Source organism: Electrona antarctica, assembly GCF_951216825.1.
Source record: "Electrona antarctica genome assembly, chromosome: 4".
Lineage (NCBI taxonomy): Eukaryota > Metazoa > Chordata > Actinopteri > Myctophiformes > Myctophidae > Electrona > Electrona antarctica.
In genome coordinates, this window is record NC_136809.1 from 17984201 (window position 1) to 17995321 (window position 11121).

The following is an 11121-nucleotide window of genomic DNA, read 5'->3' on the forward strand; positions in this document are numbered from 1 at the left end:
CCCCTAAGAAATGAAGTAGGCCTATGTACTTAAAATGAATGGATTATGTACTCGGGGTTTTTTTAGCTAAAAAATGTCAGAAAAATGCTCAAAAAAAGAAAGGTGGATGCCGAATGCAGAGGTTTCAACAAAATATGGACTACTTATTTACTGATGTCAGAGGTATTAATAACATATACTCTTTGAAGGGAAATCTGAAAGTATTTTCACATGTACTTTAACATTTCACAGCTTAAATGAGCTTAAATATTTTCAACTAAACTCAGGCGTTAGGAAGGGTTTCCTTTAGAAGGCAAGCATTGATGCAAACAGCTCTTTAGAGTTTGTCTAATACACTTTTGAAATAATTACCATGGATGGATGATACGGTATGTGCACAATGGCTGGTGCTAACCTTACAGAGAATATTGTTTATAGGCCTTTTGACAAAGAATATATCACACAAAATACCTTTAACATGTTGAATCCAGAGGCCTTCAAAAATGATGCAGTTAAACAATACTAACTGGGAAGTTTGTTGATTTTAATAATTTGCCTATAATAACCACAACCGTGTGCACTTTATTCTTATCTATAAAGGACTAAAAACACAAAATTTGTAAGCAATTTGTATTTATGATAGATGCTTGCAACTGGATTACTGCTTTTAATTTAATCTAGAAGAAAACATACCCAAGGTTTTCAGCAATACAAACATATCCATAATACACACATTGTTATAAAATACACACATGGAAAATGTTAGTATAATTTGATTTCTGCTCCTATGTCGTGGAGGCACCACGACCCATGATGGCCTTCTTAGTGTTTCTCTCAGGTTTTAAAAGCATTATATAACACTTTGGTCCAAACAGCGCCACCAAAAGGCCAAAACTAGATGCTAAAATAGCAAATACCTCCACTACATCTGCATATTTGCCTGGAGAGCTGATATATGCTGGGATGAAGGCTATCCACACGGCACAGAAGATCAACATGCTGAAAGTGATTAACTTTGCTTCATTGAAGTTGTCTGGAAGATTCCGTGCCATGAATGCTAGGACAAAACTGAGGAGTGCCAGTAAGCCAATATAACCTAATAACACTGCAAAACCAACTGTTGATCCCACTTCACACTCATAGACTATCGTATCACTGAGGTATTGTGTGTTTTTATGGGGAGTTGGTGAGGCAGATACCAGCCAGGCTATACAGATTATTGCCTGGATAGAAGTAAGAACAAGAACTGTTCCTCTCTGCTGCATAGCACTGAACCACTTCATAATGTCTGCACCCCCAGGCTTGGAGGCCTTGAACACAGCCAACACCACCATAGTCTTTACCAGGATACACGAGACACACAGCACAAAGCTGATCCCAAATATTGCATGCCTCAGCTGACAAGTCCATAGTCTGGGGCGGCCAATGAACAGAAGTGAACACATGAAACATAGTTTGAGTGACAGCAAAAGTTGGAAGCTGAGTTCTGAGTTGTTGGCGCGTACCATGGGTGTGTCTCGATGATAGACGAAGATCCCCAGGACAATGGCACACATAAATGTGCCTAACAATGCGATGGTTGTCAAGGAGATACCGAGGGGCTCGTGGTAGGAGAGGTACTCCACGCTCTTAGGGACACAGTGGTCATGCTGGGGATTGGACCAGAAGTCCTCTGGACAACTGATGCACACTGTAGAGTCTAACAAAGACACCAAGGTTAAAGGGACAGACAATTAAGTATCATCCTCAAGTGGGGGGTGGACTTGTAAACAGGGTATGGACTACTAAACAGGCTATGGACTAGTAAACAGGCTATGGACTAGTAAACAGGGTATGGACTAGTAACCAGGCTATGGACCAGTAAACCAAGTATGAACCAACCTGTTTGATTGCTGATCTCTCCCTCAGAACAAGCATTGCAGTCAAAGCAGCAGACAGGTTCTCCTTTCCTTCTGTTCTTCCAGGTTCCAGGAGAACAGCTCTCACTGCACACTGACTGAGGAGGCTACAAAGGGAAGTAACAATGCATTGATTCTAGGGATATCCCGATACCAGTGTTCTGATCTCGTGTTGTGTTTATAGCAAGTGTTTAAGCAGTTATATCCTAAATCCAATACCTGTATTGACATACAGGTCAAATAGAGTAGTACTGCCTGAATACCAGCACACACTCAGAGTCGTACTGCCTGAATACCAATGTGATTGATCATTAAAATAAACATGCTTAAAAAATGCACACTGTCCAAGTGAGCCCTGATCCAGACAAAGTTGTAAACCACTGGACTCGAGTAAATTACATTCTCATAACGAGCTCAACATTAGATATTTTAGAAAGCCAATAAGGGGACCTTTGTGGATTCAAAGCTCCAGAAGATTGTGTCTCCATCAAGGATGAGTTCGTCATCTCCGGAGGCCGACTTCTTGACCACACCTACATTCTGAACCTTTACACTTCCGTCGGGGAGCCACACCCAGTTCATGACATCATAGATTGGTATGGGATCACCGTTCTCATCAAAGGATACTTCATCACCAAATGATGTGGTGAAGTTGACCTTTTCCAGGTAGTACACAAGCTAGAAATAGTGAAGGAAATGAAGGAAGACACAACAACTAAAAACTACTGTATGCAATCACATTAACACTAGACACATTGTCAGGGATTGATGTATTAACTACACCCTTGAAATAGGCCTACACAAATCATTAACTATTGTTACTGTGTGTGTGTGTGTGTGCGTGCGTGCGTGCGTGCGTGCGTGCGTGCGTGCGTGCGTGTGTGGGGGGGCTCATTCAATCAAATACGTGTTAGTGAAATTGGAAGTGATTCAACAAATAAATGAGCAGACAAAACTGGAACTGAAACACAAGCTTATAAATGTTCTTTGTGATGTTCTCTCTCCTAATTCGAGGAAATGTGCAATTCATCTCTAGATGCATTTTCTGTTTATTAAAGAGCTGGAGAGACAGGGAGACGTTACGAAACAACCACTCTATATACAAATAAAAATGTCTTGCCTTTCATAATGTCATATTTAAATATTATTATTCAAAATGTGGGTCCATCTATAGAAACTTTAACTGAAACAGCACTGTGAATTAATATCCCACCTGCCATGGTTGTATTTTCTGCGAACTGGCACAGCTGTGCCCAGTGAAAGGCCCCCTTCCCGGCACACACTGCAGCATGTCATGGAGGGCATGGGCCAGAGCATACACAGCCTTGTACACGTTATACTCATATCTGAGGTCTGACACTTCAGGCAGTGGAGTCTCTGCTGTTCCTAGGTCCTCTTGTCCAGTACACACCCTTCCACCAGCATCCACCCACGCTGGTGGAAGGGGTGCAAATTTACACTGAAATGTGTGCTCCCAAAACTGCTTCACCTGAAGAAACACAATGAAGACTTGGCCACATATAAAAAGTAAATACTTAGATACTAAATCAAACAAAAGACTCACTAGGTTATTTTCACGTCTCTTGTCAGGGTGGTGGTCAGGATGTGTTTTTAACAAGAAGTCCTTGAGACCTGGTATCTCTCCACGACGAATGGCGATACCCAGGGTGCCTCTCAGGTACGGCATGAAGGCAGGAGTCTGGAGTACAGTATATGTCGACCAGCCCTCACTGGCCATCCATTGCAGACCTGCCACATCCTGCTTTACCACCTGTTGTGTTGAACAGAATATATGTGTGTATGTGGTACAGTTCTCATTAATGGCATTAATTAAAAAGCAAAATAAGGCATTGGAATTGTTTATTCCAATGAGTGATTAAATTGCATTGCAATAAATAAATGGAATTGTTGGTTCCAATGAGTGATTCAATTGCTGCACTGCAATAAGTAAATGGTTGCGAAAACAACAAAAACAACAACAAAGCAACCTACTTAATTTTCTGAAAGAATGTCTCAACTTTAATATAGCTAATTTCAGATTCCCTATAATCATGAATGACCATAATGAACATGTATCATAACCCCAACCTCCTCCAGGAGTTTAACCATATGGTTATCATAACCAAATGCAATGACGACACGAGCTGTGGATGTCTTCATCACAGTGACAATCCTCTTAAGTTCGGCTGGGTCACCGTCCGTGGGCAGAACCTGCACGTACGCCAGACAAGTCAACCCGGACCGCTCCACCTCAGACCGGAAGGACCTGGCAGCGCTGTGTCCATAGTCATTATCAATGATCACCAATCCAAACCAGGTCCACCCAAAACGCCTCATTATCTGGAGCATAGCTTGCACCTGATTGGATGAAGAATGGAAGGACATGCAAGTTCTAGAATAGATCATATATGGGCAACTGAGTGCCCGCTGGGGCCTCATGCGGCCCTCACAGCTGTAAAGCTGTTATAATTCCAAACATGCAAAGATAACCCGCTATAATTACTTCAGTCTATCTTAGCTCAATGACTATAGTGCTACATTGTCTTTTTTAATGAATTTGTATTTGAGTTCATAAAGTTAACATAAGTAGGCTAGTTCTAAATTAATTTGAAATTAAAAAAGTTTATACAAATATTTCAGGATTCCATTTCAAATAGTGATGCACCGAATATTCGGCCACAGAAAATATTCGGCAGAAAATGGTTAAAAATGCATTTTCGGCCCCAATACTATAGGCAGAAAATATATCACCGAATAGTGTATGCAATTAATGCATTCAAAAGAGATGAATAAATGTTTTATGGACCCATAATAGTGATTATTATTTAGGTTAAGTTTTGCCATAACCATTTATTTTGCCATAAATCAGGTAGTTTTAAGGTACGGCCATGACAGCAATGGTAGGAAAAAAGATATATAATATTAATCATATTCGGAAATTCGGTATTCGGTTTTTCGGCCAACTGTTTCCTATATTCGGTATACGGTTTCGGCTAAGAATTTCCCTTTTGGTGCATCCCAAATTTCAAATATATCAAGCAGATTTTTGGCTACTTTTGTGTAACATAGAATGACAAAGTAGGAAAAAAGTTAAAATACGGAGATAAGTGGTTTCTGCCCGACAGTATGCAATGTGACCCTCTGGAGTGAGTGTGTAATATAGGCTACTGTAGTGGCCTCTCCATCATCACATTTACCCATCTCTGGGCTAGATTGTACATAGGGGGAAGTGAGTGAATCTCTTACACAGATTCCATAAAGGAAAACGGATCTAATCATTCTCTTTTTTGTTTTTACACTTTCAATAAAGACCTCCAGCTCCAGCAGTAATGCACACAAGCAAAATGAGAGGGAATATGCAGTATTGATTACACTCACTAGAGGGAGGTATTTGACAATTGATTGAAGTATATATTGACAGTTTGCAGAATTACAGTACAGTTCAAGTACAGTACAATTCAATACAAAAACTGTTAACTGTGAGTGGACGACACCATAAAGCATTACACTTGTTTACAATAGGGCCCATTTTCAATTCATCAAAAGTACTTTTGATACAAACATCAGTATTATCTGTAGTACTAGCAGTTCACCTGGAAAGCGTCACTTGGGATTGTTCTAAAGAAGGATGGGAACTGGTTCCGGTCACTCAGACAGGCGCAGGTGGCTCCGGGACTGACCTGGAAAAGGTACAAAACATCTGAAATATAGGCCTACTCTTTCTTTTGCTTCTTCTTCCTGGTGACCTGTGCCACGAGGGGCACTTTGTCTAGTTTTTTATATTTTTTCTCTTCCATAAAATGTACAACATAGCGGAGATAGTTGATCTACGAACACCACAAAGTGATATTTTAAGCGTGTAGATCTGTATATATCAGTATATGGCCATTTTTCAGCGTGGAAACAATTGACAAATATGCAAAAATAATTGTGATTATCTAAAGAAAAATGTGATTAGGGGATTATTTGATAATTGTAACCTTCAATTGGCTGGTGATATAACCACAATTGACTCAAGGATTCAGATTTTACAGACCGTCTGTGCACGCATGTTGCAATGTATTGTGTTTCATGCCATTGCTGTAACCTTATTATGTATTGATGACGGTGTTTGATCATAAGGTTTAACATTAGAATGGTATGATACATTCAACTACCCAACTATTACTGGAGTAAATGTTACTTTCCACCATGCAGGCCTGGGCAGAGCATCAGAACTCTAACACAGATGCATTGCACTCTGACCTTCTGGAAACCTCCTCCACCCAACCCCCTCCATTAAAGATGTGCCTGCTTCACCCGCATGCTTTGCCTGTGGCATGTTCTATGCCTTTAAACGGTAACAACACTATATTATGTTTGTCTTTTTTTTATATATATATAAATACAGTATTAGTAACCAAAATCAAGCATAATTGGTGATGGTAAAAGTGGGTTTCAACTAAGTGATGAACTTACCATGGGCACTCTGTACAAACCTAGTATACTAGAGACGGCAATCGAATTGGTTGAGGACGCACTCACTACTCCGAGTACTGGAGGAGACCCAACACAGCTCGTCTCATTCGACTGAAACTGCTCCTCTCTCCCACTGATCAATGACAAGGCTGCGCGGAACCCGACTCCCAGCATGATACAGATGTCATAGATACTGTACCCCAGAGTCACATTGGGCAGCAGGCTGGGGTTTCCGTTGATCTCATCAACTGCAAAAGCCATGGCCTGGGCCTCTCTGAACCACGCAGTGTAAAAACTAACACATAAAATGTCACTGTAACATTGCATGTTTATATATCTTTGTAGACATATGCAATATAGGCAACCTACACATATCTAACAAGACTGTTCCCTGTTCTCTTGATTGCTGTTGTTGTACAGTATTTGTAAAACCTACCCAGTGCAAGTGGGCTCCTGTTGCTTGGAGGTGAAAGTCAGCTCAGGGAAGACAGGGCTGTAGTGGATCGGAAGCAAACCACCCAGAACAAAGTCCCCCGCCTTGTAAATGCTGTTGACATTAAAAGGTGCCAGCAACTCACAAGAAGAGGAAGAGGAGGTAGACAAAGCAGAGAATGAAGAGAACAGAATCACGCTCAAGTACATGTCTGGAGAAGCCCTCATGACTGTCCTAACACCCCCCTCCCCTCTAAAGCCATTGTCCAGTTACTATATGTTTTATACACAGTGCTGTGCCATCCCCTGTGCCACCCTTGTGCCACTACGTAATCTTCCACACCGCCCATCTGTGCTGTGCCATCCCCTGTGCCACAGAATGATAATTACGTAATTGTTCACAGCATGCATGCACCCATTTGGTCAGAGGCAGTAGAGGCAGGGCTTAATATAGGCCTACATTAACAATCCTATCATATCAAAATAATGTTGTGTCCTATAATATATCTATTACACATACGCACGCACGCACGCACACACACACACATTTGAGAACCACTGATATAGCAACATAGTTTTATTTGTATCCTTTTCCAGAAAACCAACATTTAAAAAAGGGGGCATTTCATAATTGCGGGCGACTGATTTGGGGCCGACTTTCCCAACATTTTGTGGATTTTCCATGTTTTTGCATGGATTTTGCATGGATTTCAAGGCAAATCTGGAGCGTGTTCAATAGCACTGATTTATGAAAAAAAGAATGGAGTTAGGTGGTTTCTTACGGACAGCAACGAAATGATCTCATGTGAAAGAAGCATTGAAAACATATAGGTAAAGACACCAACGTCATGAGGCTCAGGTGAAGCACTGTGGAGTAACACTGGTTAAATGTAGACCTACCATACAAACTGTCAGTAATCTGCCAATCTACAGAAACATAAAATTCCAGAATATTGTTGCATTTGATTTTGGATTTCAGCAAAACAAACATTAAGGTTACTTTAGTAACCATGGTTATTTAAGTAAGTGAGCGAAATATTTCGCTTATGGGAGGTTTCCTACTGGCAAACCGAGCTGCAGAACTTCATTTATGAACTCCCACAGGGATCAAAAGGTGCCTGTGGGTTTAAGAGATGTGACGTCAGGCGCTCTGCCCCCGGGGTATAGAAGGCGCGCCTACGTCACTAGCTCTCATTCGGAACTTTTCTCTCCTGCCAATAGCAAGACAGAAGGGTGTTCCGCGAAATATTTCGCTCACTTACTTAAATAACCATGGTTACTAAAGTAACCTTAATGTTATTTTAAGTGAGCATTCGCGAAATATTTCGCTTATGGGACCTTATGAACTCCCGAATCCTGAACCAACGAGGGAATGTTAGGACCGGAGGTAAAGGGTGGGCTGAATGACTACAATGGTCATTTGCCCGGTCCCTGGGGAGATGTACAGGTTAACTCAGAGTGTCGCCTGTGCATCTCATGGCACAGAGGGCCGGAGTGGGCCTCTTTATAGAGAAGCCGCTCCTAGGACCGCATGTGCCAGAGAGGGCGTTGCCACATCTAAGTTGTAGTATGTGGCGAACGTCGAGGGTGTAGACCAGCTTGCTGCAGTGCAGACTTCCTGGATCGACACCCCCTTTTAGAGTCCCAACGATGCTGCCATACCTCGTGTGGAATGGGCCCTCAGCGTTTGTGGGGGCTCCTTTCCTTGGCTAGGCCAGACGGATGGCGTCCACTATCCAGTTGGAGATAGTGACTGTTGTAACAGGCTTCCCTTTGGTCTTGGTACCCCAAGACACAAACAGCTGGTTCCCTTTCCTGAAGGGACTCGTTCTGTCCACATAAGTGCGAAGCGCTCTTACTGGACAGAGGCAGTTCAGCCTCCTGTCTTCATCGGAGATGAAAGGAGGGTGATGGAAAGCTTGTAGGTCTACTGGTAGACACACCGAGAGGGCATTCTTGGGAATGAAGGCCGGGTTCGCCTTGATGGTGACCTTTGTTGACCTGTCATCGAACCTCATGCACTTTGGAGAGATCGAGAGTGCATGTAGGTCACTTACTCTCTTTGCAGTTGTCAAAGCAACTAGGAGGGCAGTTTTGAGTGTTAAACACTTCAGGTTTGCTGCCTGTAGTGGTTTGAAGGGTGCCGTGGTTAGGGCCTCCTGCAGAACCAGAGACAAGTCCCAAGAGGGAACCAGGGATTTAACAACCCTGTGTTCTCTACGGACGCCCTTCATGAATAGTTTGACCAGATGGTGTTTCCACACCGTCTGGTCGTTTATGCCCACGTGGCATGCTGAGATGGCTGCTAGGTGGGTCCTAACCGACGAGAGGCCTAGGCCTCTGTCTAGGAAGTCCTGAAGGAACGTCAGTATGTGCACTACTGAGGCCTGATAGGGAATTACGTGGTCAGGTTGATCCGAGCACCACTGCTCGAATATGCGCCAGGCCGTGTCGTAACGGTTCCTTGTTGACTGGGCTCTGGCCTTCTGGATCGTTGCCACCATGTTCGGGGGAAGGCCTGCTGCTGTCAACATCACCCTCTCACGGGCCAGACCCACAGGTCTAGGTCTCTGGGGTGAGGGTGGAAGATCTCCCCTTTCGCTTGCGTGAGGAGATCCGCTTGTAGAGGAATCTGCCATGGATGATCGAAGAGAAGAGGGGCTATTTCTGACCTCCATACCCCCCAGGACGGGGCAATTAATAGCACCTTCAGACCCTGCGTCCTCACTCTGTCTAGAGTGAGCGTCTAGTCCCAGCGGCGATGGTTCTCTCATGGAGAAGAAGAGAGGGCACTTCGTGTTCTCCTCTGAGGCAAAGAGATCCACCTCGGGTGTCCCGAATCTGCTCCAGATCTGGGCTACCACCTGAGGGTGTAGGGACCAGTGCGTAACGGAGGGGACCTCTGGACAGCAGGTCTGCTCCTGTGTTCAGAAGACCGGGGACGTGGCACGCTGTAACTGATGAATGTGTGTGTCGCACCATAATATGAGTCTGCGTGCTAGCTGATGAAGACGAGGGGACCTGAGTCCGCCTTGTCTGTTGATATAGCACATAGCTGTCGTGTTGTCCGTCCGGACTAGGACATGCCAACCTTGAATGCGCGGTTTGAAGTGCTTTAGTGCGAGGAAGACCGCCATCAGTTCCAGGTAATTGATGTGGTGGGATCGTAAAGGTCCCTCCCATATCCCTCTGGCTGTATAGCCTTCCAGTGTGGCTCCCCATCCGGACATGCTTGCGTCCGTGGTGACCACCTTCCTCGTCAGAGGTCTCCCCATAGGGACGCCCTCTGAGAGAGTCCGTCTGTTCGCCCATTGAAGGGCTAGTACGCATTGCGACGTCACTAACACTTTTTGGCGGCGACGGTACATAGGTATACGTAGAGAGCTCATCCATCGCTGGAATGGTCTCATGTGTAATCTGGCCAGGCGGATTAAATGGACTGCTGAGGCCATAAGCCCCGCCATCCGAAGGCACGTGAGGAAGGGAATCGAACGCCCCTTCTGGAACGATGCCACGCACTGTAAATAACGAGAATAAAACCCGTTGAGTGACTGGTGGGGGGGCACCTCTGTGATAGCTCCCTTCTGCAGCAGAGAAAAAATCTCCTGCTGCAAAATGTCCGCTTCCCGCCCTTTCGCTCGGGAGAATATTACTTTCTCGAACGTGGGCGGTTTCGAGGCGAATTGGAGTCTGTATCCTGTCGCTATTGTACGGATGATCCACGGGGAAGCCCCGTGCTTCCGCCACTGTGACAGATGACTCGATAGGGAATTCCCTCTGACGACTCCTAGCAATGGCTGGGCGGGGAGGGATGGCCTGTGTAGGGGAAGACTCACCTGTGGTGTAATGTCTCCCTCTAGTGGATTTTTCGGGAAGTGACGGAATAATCGGGCGTGACGTCTCTTGCCTGAGACAGCCTGTGCTGTCCCAGTATGGGTTATATCTCCCATGGGTGGGCTTATGCCCTTCAGAGATGGTTTTGTTGTTTTTTGTGTTTTGTGTTTTGTCAACTTTATTGGTACAAAAACAGGTACACTTTGTGAATTGCACATAACAACATTTTTTGGGAGGGAGAGTACAGAGGCAACAGTTGCATGTACTTCCCTCCGCAAGCGCTTGGGCGCCGGCCCGGAGGTGAGGTCCGTGACCACTACATCCTGCGCTAGTCTCTGAACTGGGAGATGATGGGGGGGCTCGGCCGAGGCCCCCCTCTGAACCCGGCCGGGGGTGTCACTTCCGCTTCCCTGCGCCTCGGCCTCTGGAAGCGGTGGCTTTGTAGGGAGGAGGAGAGCGGCGGCGATCCGGCTTGGGATGCGGGCGCTGCTGCTGTCTGTCTCCGCTACGGTCAGGGGCC

General features: G+C 44.8%; 1 protein-coding gene across 1 annotated transcript; it reads right to left on the reverse strand.

Moving 5' to 3' along the window:
- Positions 1-764: 764 nt before the first annotated feature.
- On the reverse strand, positions 765-6995 carry LOC306921197 (extracellular calcium-sensing receptor-like; the record flags this gene model as incomplete). The annotated part of the gene is made up of 9 exons (XM_079498310.1): positions 765-1678; positions 1861-1984; positions 2328-2555; positions 3091-3366; positions 3442-3648; positions 3966-4235; positions 5471-5557; positions 6336-6609; positions 6772-6995. 9 exons carry the CDS (start codon positions 6993-6995, stop codon positions 765-767), a joined length of 2604 nt encoding a protein of 867 aa, XP_079354436.1.
- Positions 6996-11121: the final 4126 nt, after the last annotated feature.